Genomic DNA, 12,261 nt, shown 5'->3' on the forward strand with positions numbered 1-12,261 from the left:
CAACATCTGCCCCCGCTGGATGCTTTTCAACCCTTATGTTGTAGTGTACTGGAGTTTACTCCTTCTCTTTGTGTCCTTGCAAATTCCTCTTCAGTCTCATTTGCCTGGTGTACAAATCTCTCAAGCCAAAATGGGAGACAAGCTCAGGGCCCTCCGTATTTCATGCTGAAAGCTCAAGGAATCAGGTGCAAGAATAGGATAAACCATCCCCCAACCCCATCTGTCCTTTACACATGTTTACCATTACTGTGCTTGGAGTCTAATCAGAGGGCATCATTCTGCAGGACCCACAGGAACTACTCTGCAGGAAGTAGCTGTGACCATGTTGGTTTGTTTCCTGTGCACCGGGTTCAGTCTGTTTGGACAGAGGCTGATGTCACGTGCAGAGGGGCTCTGTCCACCCAGGCAGCATGTCATCATAGGTACCACAAATGAACCTCTGCCTCATAGAACTGGCTGTGTCCCACCTGGGCAGCCAGCGAGGAGCTGGAAGTCACGAGTGATGGCTACAGCTGGCAGATGCCCCAGCCCTGGTGACTCACGGGACCCAGAGCCCTGCCTGGAACACCACTCTTCCCATCATGCATTTCTGCCTGTGGGCATGTCACAGCCTTTCTCCCCAGTTATTAAAGGGAGGGCATTTTCATTGTCTTCCTTCTTTCTCTGCAGATATTTAAAACAATAAATACTTGCTGGCCTGAAGTTGAAATTTTTTATCTTTTTTTCACTATAACCTGTCTTCCAAATTTTCCCAAAAAGGATTCTTAATATTTTATGCTTTGTAAGCAGGTATATATACAATAGAATATCATCTCAACCCATCTGTGTTTTTATGCTGCTATATATATTTTCTGTCTAAAACAGCAAAAAATAGTGGCTAACAAAACGTTTGGGATGCCCACATCCCGTATTCAAGTCGGTTTGAGTCCCAGCTCCACTTACGATTCCAAGTTCCTGCTAATACGCACCCTGGGAGCCAGCACAGGATATTCCTCTGACACACATGAAAAAACCCAGATTGAGTTCCAGGTGCCGGGGTCTGACTATATCCAATCAGATGGAAAATCTCTATCTATGTGTCTCTGTCTTTCAAAGAAATCAAATACAGAAAATGTTCTTTAAGAAAAACAATAATATTAGGCCTGGTGCAATAGCCTACTGGATCAAGTCCTCGCTTTGCATGTGCTGGGATCCCATATGGGCACTGGTATGAGCCCTGTCTGCTCCACTTGCCATCCAGCTCCTTGCTTGTGGCCTGGGAAAGCAGTGGAGGGTGGCCCAAAGCTTCTGGACCCAGCACCCATGTGGGAGACTCAGAAGAAGCTCCTGGTTTCAGATCAGATCAGATCAGTTCTGGCCATCACAGCCACTTGGAAGGGTGAACCAGTGGATGAAAGATCTTTCTCTGTGTCTCTCTCTTTTTCTCTGTAAATGTGATTTTCCAATAAAAATAAATAAATCTTAAGGGAAAAACAATATTATCAAAATATGTAAAAACGAAACAGCAAAAAATTTCATTTTGTGAATTCCTCTACAAGGCTTCACTTGTAACAGAATGAATGTGTTTTATAGTAATCAAAGCAGATTTATCTGAGTATCCTGTGTATTCAATTGCGTTAGTAGTAAGTAACAGTCTGTTATTGCAAAACTGCTTTCCTGAAAGAATGTACACACTTTTTGCCTAATTTTTTCCTTCCCCCCAAAAAGCCATGTTTTTGCTTCTATGTTTTTGCAAGATTAAGATAATATAAGAAATATTTTCGCAAAAAGAGCTGTACTCTTTGACCTTTGTCACAGAAACAATGTTCATTTGTCACCCATGAAGCCGTTCCTAAGGAAATTCTGTCCAGGTTTCATCTTAGCACTAAGGGAATGTATCAGACTTTGTGTGTTTAAAGATTTATTTATTTTTATTGGAAATGCAGATTTACAGAGAAGGAGAGACAGAGAGAAAGGTCTTCCATTTGCTGGTTCACTCCCCAAGTGGCTACAATGGCTGTAGCTAAGCCAATTTGAAGCCAGGAACCAGGAGCTTCTTTCATATGGGTGCAGGGTCCCAAAGCCTTGTGCCATCCTCGGTTGCTTTCCCAGGGCAGGGAGCTGGATGGGAAATGCAAGGCAAGGATTTAGCCATTGAGCCATTGCAACAGGTTTTATGTTTCTGAAACTCATTTGTATGTTCTTTGAGAGGTGGAGATAAAAAGAAAGAGACAGAGACAGGGAGAGAACACACACTTCTATCTGTTAGTTCACTCCCCAGGTGCCTGCATAGCTAGGACTGGGTCAGACTGAGGCCGGTACCTGGAAACTCAATCTAGGTCTCCCACATGAGTGGCAGGTGCTAAAATACTTGAACCATCACCTGATACCTCCCAGGATCTGCACTGGCAAGGGGCTGGAGTGGAACTCACACCCAGATACTCCAGTTCGGGAACTGGATTTCTTAATTAATGTCTAAATTGCTATGTCAAACACCTGTGCCTGGACTCCACATTTTTTAAACATTTATTTACTTGAAAAGTAGAGCAATAGAAAGAGAGCACGAAAGAAAGATCTTGTATTTGCTGGTTTGTTCTCCAAATGGCTGCAACTGCAAGGTCTAGACGAGGCTAAAACCAAGAACCAGGAACTCCTACAAGCATGTCAGGGCCCTTGTACTTGGGGCCTGTCTTTCATTGCCTTCCCAGGCACTGTATCAGGAAACTAAATCGGAAATGGAGCAACTGAGACTCAAACTAGCGCTTGTGTGAGACTGGATCATTACAGGTGGTGACTTAACACACTGCACCACCATGCCGGCTCCTGGAGCCCACAGTGTTAGAACTTGACATATGAAGCAAACAGACTTTGCATTTGTAGTCATAACATTTATTCTTCTCAAATATTGAGGATCATATGAATAGCTTTAATTATACATCATGGAGAATTTCGTTTTTTTTCTAAACAAACCTTGAAATAAGGCTCTTAAATAACTCTTCTGACAGTTACACATTCATCTTTTATCTTTTTTTTTTCCTTTTCCTTCCTGGCTTAACAGTGTTAGGCAAACTGTTTGTAATTAATTTCACATAGACAAATGAAATAGACGGAGAATGTGAAGGTCTGTATCAAAAACTGTTATTTATCTTGCAAAGCTCCTAAACATGTTAATAAATTCATGGGTTTGTTGAAATTAAAGCCCTAAATTATGAAGCTGTGAACGGGTCCCAGAGTGCATGTGGCTGCCTGCAGTGTTTCCAAGGAGTGCTGCCATGTTGGCTGCCCAGGGTGGGTGGGTGGAGAAGTGCCCCCCTTACGCTCCCTGAAAAGCCTTAAAAAATGTTTGTTTATTTATTTGAAAGATGTACAGAGGGTGGAAGAGGAAAAGAGATATTGATCTTCCATCTATTGATTCTAAAATGGCTTTTAGATTAATCTAATTATTTCGTATTTACTTCCCCTCTTACAGTTTAACAAGGAGTTATGTCTGTCATGGTTTTCTGGTTTGGTTTCCACCTGATTTATAAATGCATTTATGCAGGATAATCAAGCCCACAGTGCTCCTTACATAACAACTGTTGAAAAAAAGACTTTGAGGAGCCTGCATGGGGTTGTAGCAAGTTACACCACCTCTTGCAACACTGGCATCCCATAGGAACACAGGTTTCAGGCCCCCCGTGCTGCTCCACTCCTGGTCTAGCTCCTTGCTAAAGCCTGGGAAAGCAGCAGAAGATGGCTGAAGTGGCTGGGCTCCTGCTACTCACAGGGGAGGCCTGGATAGAGTTGCAGGCTCCTGGTTCCAACTACTCTGGAAATTATGCAGTAAACCAGCAATGGAAGATCTCTTGCTAATTTTGGTTTTTCAAAGAAGCAAATCTTAAAAACAAGATTTCTGTGGGGCACATCCATTGCTCAGGGTACCTGAATCCCATTCTAGAGGACCAGTTCAAGGCCCTGATGCTCTGTTACTGATGCAGTTAACGCACTTTGGAATGCAGCAAAAAATAGTGCCAAGTGCTTGCACCCCTACCACCCACATGGAAGACCTGGATAGAACTCCTGACCCTTGCTGGTTCACTCCCCAAATGGCTGAAACAGCCAGAGCTGAGCTGGCCCGAAGCTGGTAGCCAGGAGCTTCTTTTGAGTGTCCTACGTGGGTACAGGGTCCCAAAGACTTGGGCCATACTCTGCTGCCTTCCCAGGACATTAGCAGAGAGCTGGATCAGAAGTGGAGCAGCTAGGACTGCAACTGGCATCCATTTTGGATGTCTGGTGCCACAGGTGGAGGATTAGCTTCCTATGCCACTATACCGAGTCCCCAGTTTGCCTTTTAAATAAGTGAAATAAATCTTTAAGAAAGAAAAATCTGGCTGAGAGAAGAAATTAATGAATAAAATAATGTATAGAATTCAATCTGGAGAATGCCAGAAGGAGGATACTATAAATCTTTGTCCTCAAGTGTTTCTGGAAGATTGTCACACTGGATAAGGAGCAGGCCTGTTTCCCAGTGCTTGGGGGAGGAGAGGTGGTAGCGGTACTGAAGGTCATGGACAAAACCAGGATTTTGTCTAGCATGATAAGGGACTTTCCAGCAGTGTCTTAAGATAAACAGATTCCTTGTCCAGGAAAATTCAGAAGGGAAGAACTAGAGATCCAGCCGTGAGTGGCACTGCAAAAATAAGTCTGTGACAGCAGTGGAGGAATTCCACACGCTGCATCTGGGAACCTGAGATTTGAGCCATTGTGCACATCTCTCTGTTGGTTTCCTTCCTTCCTAGTTAGATGAGCTGTCAGATAAAGGGATGCTACTGCCCCCGGGGGACAAAGCATGGACACTTCCCTATATCCAGGAGTCCCCCTGCCAGCAGCATCAGCCTGTGCTGTGCAGGGCACTCCCCACATCCATTCATCTTACCCCACACATTGCGATGCTGTGGGTTGTGCTGGGTGAAACACAGATTCCATGATCTTGCCCGTTCCTGCCTTCAATAGCCTCTGATCTCTTCCACGCCTTGGGACATCAGGATGAAGCATTTTAGAAAGAATGCAAGAGGCAGCTAAGAATCTGTGTGTTATTTCTTCCTAATCCAGTCCTAGTCATGTCTTCCTCTTCCCCTCTTCTCCCCGCATACTCTTCTTTGACTCTCAGTGATGCTTTTTGGGGGTGATTTCCAAGCCGTGATGAATAGATCTTCAAGCTTGCTTGTTCCCATTTCTTATTGCTAATAAAAATATTCTTTTTTTTTCATCTCATGTAACGTGGGAAGAATTTGATGAATGTCCCATAGTAAATTTCCAGTTTTAGAAAAAAATAGGTTGCAGTCTTCTGGTTAGGTATGTATCTGTGTATGGAATGGTCTAGTAGAGTTTAAAAAAAACATTGGGAGGTGGTAGCCTGTTATTTTTAGGACGTTGTATCTCCCCACCCTTCTTTGCCCGAGTGGTTCCTGGCTAACTTTCCCATGAGTTTTTAACCTCTTGCTAGGCTGTGCTTATGTAACAGGAAACAGGCTGTCAGGAACAAACAAATAGTGGCATATCAGGCACACACGGAGAGGCAAATGGATTAGTTTGCTCTGCCTTGCACTCTTAAGAGCAGGCTGATCTGTGATCTCAACTTGGAGTCTCTTGGCATGGCATTCCTACATTAAAATCATTCCTATCGCAGAAAAACACATTCGTCTTAGCAAGACTGTGATTTAACCCTCCCCTTCTCTGTCTCAGGCGAAGGGAAAAATGAGAAGAAAATGAACTGTTTATAAGGTGAACTTGCAGTGGTGTCATGTCCTGGGACTGCGGATTTAAATACATCTTCGCTTTCTCTCCAACTCTGAAGGCGGGGGTGATGTGCAAGCTCCAAGAGAGAGATGACCTCGGGCGGATTGAACTGGTCCAGAAGCTGGCGAGAGAGAACTGTCAATTTTTGCAAACCGACAAGAAGGACGTGGAGAAGTCTGAGCACGTAAGCCCTTTTTCTGCCGGGGAACTGCGGGGATGGAGGGGTGAGGAGCGCTTTGGCCTGGCTTCCTTTCCTTCTAAATTCTGGAAGAGTGGGATTCCTCCCTACAAGGCATCCTCATTGGTGAAAATGTTCTGTAACCCCGCGACCCTGGCTTTTTAAGAGAGTTCTGCTTGAGAGTTAAATCCTGTAGGCACAGGGAGTAGCCTTCCAGCCAGCATGAATGCATGTGAACCTGTTGGTCCTAACCACAGGACTTTGTGTGTATTTGTTTTTGTTTTGGCTTTAGGATATTTTGTCACATCAGGTAGTCTGGAGAACATGGATTTTCAAAAAAATCATTCCAGCATTCTTTGATGTGGAGGACAAAGGGGTGGCCCTAGTACCCAGAGTGTGTGTCCCTAGCCGCTCCACAATCACCAGGACCCAAAGAGCAGCTGACAGATGCTGGCACCCAGCGAGATAGGGTCAGAGGGGAGCTCTGCCAAGTGTCTTATGAATGCTTGTGCCCCAACAAGAGTGATACTGTGTGGACGCAGCTAAAGCTGGGGAAAGGGACAAGCCGCCTGTTACCCCTGAAAGTGGGCATTCATGGGCAACCCTACAAGGGAGTGGACCAGCGTCCATCACCCCGGGAAGACAGTGGCACTGCTCTCGCCCGCTCCATGCTGGCTACGGCTGGTTTTGTTGTTGTTTATGAGTTGTGCTGCTCTGGCCAAAATTGCTCATGGAGGAGAACATTTCTCTGTGCTCAGACACCTGTCTCCCTGCGGTTCCAGTTTCCCAGGGGGGAGTTATTCTCAGACCTTTCCTTCGTGCTTTCCTGCTTTAGCTCCATCAATGCAGGGTTTTTCTGAGTGGCAACAGAGGTGAGCTGTTTAAGGCTGGCCTGAGAACCTGTCTCAGTGTACCATGGGATTGCAATGGTTGCTTCATAGAGGAGAATAATCAGGCTTTTTCCAGGTCTGTGATGGAGGAGATCACCAAGTTGGTTGCAGGTGAAGTGTTCACTGTGCCGGAGATCACTGAAGGGCGTGGGGTATTGGAAAATCTTCTAAAATCACCCCTAAGATTGACTATGTCAGAACAGTCTGCTGTCCCCCTGTGGTGGCTTTAGGAGACTTGGATATGTTAACATCGGTAGCTGCTTCAACACGCTGTGTTCTGTGGTTCGTTTCCATCAGAAGAGCAGTGCATTTCAGATGCCATGCCTTAGCAATCTCAAGATAGATGTTTCTGTGCACGTAAGCATCTCTGGAATCAGGGTGAGTCTTCACCGTGGGTGATGTGAAAGCTTGTCACAGTTTAGACAGAGAGAGCATTTTTCTCTCTCAAATAGTCAGTAGCAGCTTGAGGTAGGGCCATGTTTTCTGAGGAGAGCCCCACCCACCAGAATCAGGTATGACGAACGCCAGGCCACAGACAGCTCTATGTTTATTGTAGAAGATGCCCCAACTTCCCTTGTCTTCCATTTAGTGCAGCCTAGCACATTGCCTGGAAGTGCTGCCGCTGGCATGACTAGTGCCTCCAAACTCATAGCTATCAAAATGGGAACTTGGCGGTGATCTTGTCAAAGACAGAAAGTCAGTGATTTAGAGATCTGAGCCTCTGCTTATGGCTGTTTGTTCTCTGTTACCTCTAAGCTTTCATTTTGAGTTTACAAAAGTAGAACACAAAGGGTTTGAGGTTGTCTTTTATACTTCATGTGTGAATGTCCTGCAACAGATGCAAAATTAGCAACTCCACAATGTTTGTGTTTCTAAGAGCAGAGACGGTTCAGATAAACAAGGGACTTGGGCCTTCTTCTGGATAGGTTTTTCTTGAAGCTGAAAGTGAGAAAAGGCCAATGCTTAGGATCTTTATCATCATCATCATCATCATTGGCTTAGTGAGAAATGTAAATGCAGCTGTACTGCAGGTTCCCTCCTGCAGGATAAGGCCAGTTGAACCAGTCAACAGCCAGGGCCTGTGTTGAGTGATGTAGTATGAATGACTTGCTTGCTGTGAGATGCTTATGCTTTTAACAGTGATTTACTAGGGTTTAATAACTGCCTGACCTTTATCTCAGGCTCTCCGGTCCTGTGCTTTAGATGTCTATGGACCATGGCCTTCTGCGAAGGGCGTGGTATTCAGGATTTTCATGTTTCCCGCCCTTGGTTTATTTCAACAGTCATCTGCTCCTGCTCATGGGAAACTGGCCGGCAGAGGAAGCCGCCCTTTTCTGAATGCAAACCTACGTCTGCTGTTTCCTCTTCTTGTAACAATAATGGTCAGATCCTGCAGTCACACACATTCACACACACACACACACACACACACACACACACACGGATTTCCTTTCCTTTATCATTTTAAAAAGATTTCATCTACCATGACTAGGCTGAAAGCTAAGTAGGCAATGGTGAAATTTAAGTTGTCATCCAAGTTCCCTGTGCAGTCAAGTCATTCTTTTTAGTAAACTTGTCACCAATTTCAGAAGGCCACTTACATGCCAAACATGAATGAAGTTCACTTTGAAAAGCTGCTACTGCACAGGGGAAGAAATGAGTTTGATAGGGTCTTGTGTTGTTTGCCAGTATGCCTTGTCATTTCTGCTATGAAACTGGTACATGCCATGATTCTACATACAGGCACACGTCACTGTGCTTTTGCCAAGTATTTTTGTAACATGAAAAATTCTGATGTGTTATAATCACACGCTTCCCAGGAAACACTCAGCTTTCCTATTGTGTATCAACTGGCTGTGGGCAAAACGAGACCATGTTCTTTTCTAAGTATTAACGGTTATTATTGCTAAGACTACAAGAATGGTACAGGAACTGGGCATGTCTCCGTATGTTATGATCCTAGAAATAATGTACAGCGCTCAGTTCTTTAGGAAGAGATGGCCCCCCGTGTGGGCATCGTATTTCCTGGTCTGGATTCTACAGCTGTATCAGTAGAGAAAGGGATGTGTGTTCTTATATAGTGGATAGGGAGGCCTTCTGAGTTAACCTTGAGGTTAAGAGAGAAGAGCGGGGCAGGAGGAGAGCTCTTTAGACAGACGGGGGACTGGAAGACAGAACTGTAGTGCCAAGGGTGACTCACAGGGAACAGGAAAGCGCACGCTGGAAAAGACAAGCAGGTGTTGGTTATGAAAGGCCCAGTAAAGCACCCCACGGCGTTTGGGCTTGCCCTTCTGGCACAGGGACGCCATCAAAGGAGGAAAGTGGCACAATCAGATGCGGCGTCTGTAAGATCTCTCTGGCCCCGATGTAGAGGAACGCCGAGCCAGGAAGAGGGAAAGGCTGGAGAGCCGCCCTGGAGAGGGACAGCTGGGAGTCTGGTGAGGACTGCGGGCCTGAGCCAGGCCGGGACACTGGCCCCCATCAAGGCGGGAGATGTGCAAGGGCTGTGATAGAAGGTGATAGAAGTCTCTCTCTCTCTCTCTCTCTCTCTCTCTCTGTGTGTGTGTGTGTGTGTCTTGCTCACTCACTCACCTTCACATAAAACATGAAATAAATAAAAAAGTTAGATCAAAAGCAATGAGGCAGTGATGCGAACCCCAAGGGACACACAGAGGAGGTGGGAGAGGAGGGGGAGGACAGACTTCTCTCTTGACAACAGAGGTAGAAATCAACTGGGACTTCAAGTTTCAAGTTCCATTTGGATATTCCTCGTGGGAGAGAGAGGCCAGTATACGAGAGGTTCTTCAGAAATACATTCACTTTGAGGCTCAGGGAGAGGAGAGAGATATACTGGGGAGCAAGACTTGGGGAGGCTCTCAGGTCCCAGAAGTTCCACACCACCAGGAGGAGCCATTGAGTCCCTGGTTCCCTTCATATTCGTTCAAAAGAGGACTTAGGGGCCGGTGTTGTGGCACAGTAGGTTATTTCACTGTTTATGATGTGGGAATCTCATATGGGAGCCTATTTAGGTCCCAGCTGCTCTGTTTCCAATCCAGCTTCCTGCTCATGTGCCTAGGAAAGCAACAAAAGAGGACCCAAGTGCTTGAGCCCCAGCCACCCACATGGGAGACCCAGATGGAGTGCCAGGCGCCTAGTTTTGGCCTCACCCAGCCCCAGCCAATGGAGCTCTGTGTTGTACTGTCACCCTACCTTTCAAATAAATAAACAAATGAAAATGGGGGTGAGGCTAGGTGTCTGTGAAGTCAGTGATGTCATTTCCGTCTAGTAGCTGGTTGAAGGGTGAGAGAGCAGAGCTGGGCCAGAGGGATCCTGGGACTCCTTGCCTGGGGAGCCAGGCACCATGAGCCATGAGGGTGCCCCAACGAGGGGGTGCAGGGAGCCGACATCCTGGAGGAGAGTGACAATGCTGAGGAGGTGGGCCTGGGGAGAAGAAGGGAGGGAGAAAATTCCATCCGGGACTTGACAGGCTCGTCCGGCTCCCAGTACTGCTGCCGTTTTCCTGGATGACAAAGGCACACTTTCCCAGAAAAACCATCTCTTCCCCTAGATGGACTGACACTTCACCGCGCGTTCCATTCCGTTGTAGATCAGCAGTGCCAAGCAAAGCTCCCGAGCTGAGCCAACCCCGCTACCTGCACACCCGGGTCCTCTTGCAGAACTGAGGCCATGGCCCCACCCCACCCAGTTCCTCTGTTAAGTCTGGACTCACCCCGCTTCTTTCCGCTTCCCCACTTCATAGGGGCGGGAAGGGCGGAAAGGAGGTTGCCGATTCTGAAGCTGAGGTGGGGCTCAGTGACTGCCAGGGCCCTGTCCCCCAGCACTCCCCTTGCCCTATGGCTTCCTTCTGGGTTTCCTGCAGCCTCTTCCCGGAAACTGACTGACGTCAAAGGCTCCCTGTTTGAGGGTGATTGGGGGAGAAGCATTGCTTGGTGTCCTCAGCTCTTACTGTAAATGGTAAGAGTGGGTCCCCATCTCTTCCCAACTTTTCCCTACTTTTTTGGTAGGATGTAACAGTACTTAGATGTAAGATGGAAAATTCTCTTTGCTTCTTACGGAAGTGGTTTATCATTCTGTATTCAGACATGTATTATATGTCTATGTGAATAAGGTTTCAAGCAATCTCAATGTTACTTGAGGCTTACTAGCTCACTAATTAAAGATAGTCCTTTATAGCATGGTTGGTAATTATTATAAACCCTTTTTTTCAATATTTGTTTTATGTTATTGAAAGATAGATCTTTCATCTCCTGGTTCACCCCGTAAGTGACCACAATGACCGGAGCTGAGCCAGGCTTGAGCCAGGAACCTGGCACTCGGTCTAGGTCTCCCACACAGGTGACAGAGGCCCAGGTATGCCGGGGCCATTTTCTGCTGCCTTCCCAGGCTCATTTAGCAAGGGCCTGGATGGGAAGCATCCAGGATTGAAACTTGCACTCTGGTCTGGAATGCTAGTGTCACAATAAGCTGCACCACAATGCCAGCCCCACACAGTCGGTATTCCGCTATGCAGGACAGCTAGGCAAAGGACCTGCAGGGAAATAACAGCTGTTTCCGATGGCCTGTGGTGTTAGGAAGGGTCAGGAGTGTCTGGGTAGTCTCCCAGCATTGTAGGAGATGGACCAAAATCCAGCGAATGCATGCTTTCACACCAGCAGCCACCCAGGCTCTTCTGTCTGTTCGGGAGCAAGCTTCACAAGCTTCATCCACTCTGGGTGCTCTTTAAATCCTAACTCATCTCCTCCAACACAAACCAGCAGCCAGACTGATGGCGCGGGTCCCTGATGTGCCCTGCTATCTGGCATAGCCATCTGCCTCATTAGCTATATTTTTAGGTTCCCAAAACAAACCCACTTGCAAGGCCCATCTTTTTCTTCTTACAATGAGTTTCAGCCTTTTTCAAGAGAGAATTTGTCATGTTGTTGATTGTTTGTCTGAAAACAGTTGAATTTCTTTTTTAAAAGCCCAATCTAAGGAAATGGATACTGACTCCATGACGGTGCTTTGTCAAACTCACATTATCCAAGGATCCCTTAGTCCTGGCTCTGCAGACGCCACAGTCTGGGTTTATGATATTGCTGTTCCTGCAAAAATTAAAATATCCCTGTTACCCGCAGTGTGGCTGGGAAATCATTAATGGAGGTCTTGAAAAATAAAAGCTTTCCTTTGCCTTTGGCTCTGCAGTCATTCCCCACATCCGGTACCCCCAGGATAGAGCTGACCCCAGACCCTGGGTGACCCTGTCTTCCTTTCTTCTCCCTTCTGCTCACAGCCAGCCCCTGGTCTGCGTTAATGTGACAGTGCTAATGCCGCACAGACACTTGTCTGATCAGGTAACCGTAGCAAACCTCTGCTGCTGGGTTTTCATTTGGATTGATCATGGATGCATGAACATGGTTAAGACCAAAAGGGGCAAAG

General features: G+C 46.5%; 1 protein-coding gene across 2 annotated transcripts in view; it reads left to right on the forward strand.

Moving 5' to 3' along the window:
- The window catches only part of RAPGEF5 (Rap guanine nucleotide exchange factor 5), a 201,758-nt gene that overhangs the window by 109,682 nt on the left and 79,815 nt on the right, over positions 1-12,261 (forward strand). For both annotated transcript variants that reach the window (XM_058678275.1, XM_004582451.3), the window contains one exon: positions 5,816-5,941. In XM_058678275.1, the coding sequence (XP_058534258.1) occupies positions 5,816-5,941 (126 nt within the window). The remainder of the gene's footprint in view (positions 1-5,815; positions 5,942-12,261) is intronic.

This window comes from Ochotona princeps, chromosome 20 (assembly GCF_030435755.1).
Source record: "Ochotona princeps isolate mOchPri1 chromosome 20, mOchPri1.hap1, whole genome shotgun sequence".
In the NCBI taxonomy this organism is placed as follows: domain Eukaryota; kingdom Metazoa; phylum Chordata; class Mammalia; order Lagomorpha; family Ochotonidae; genus Ochotona; species Ochotona princeps.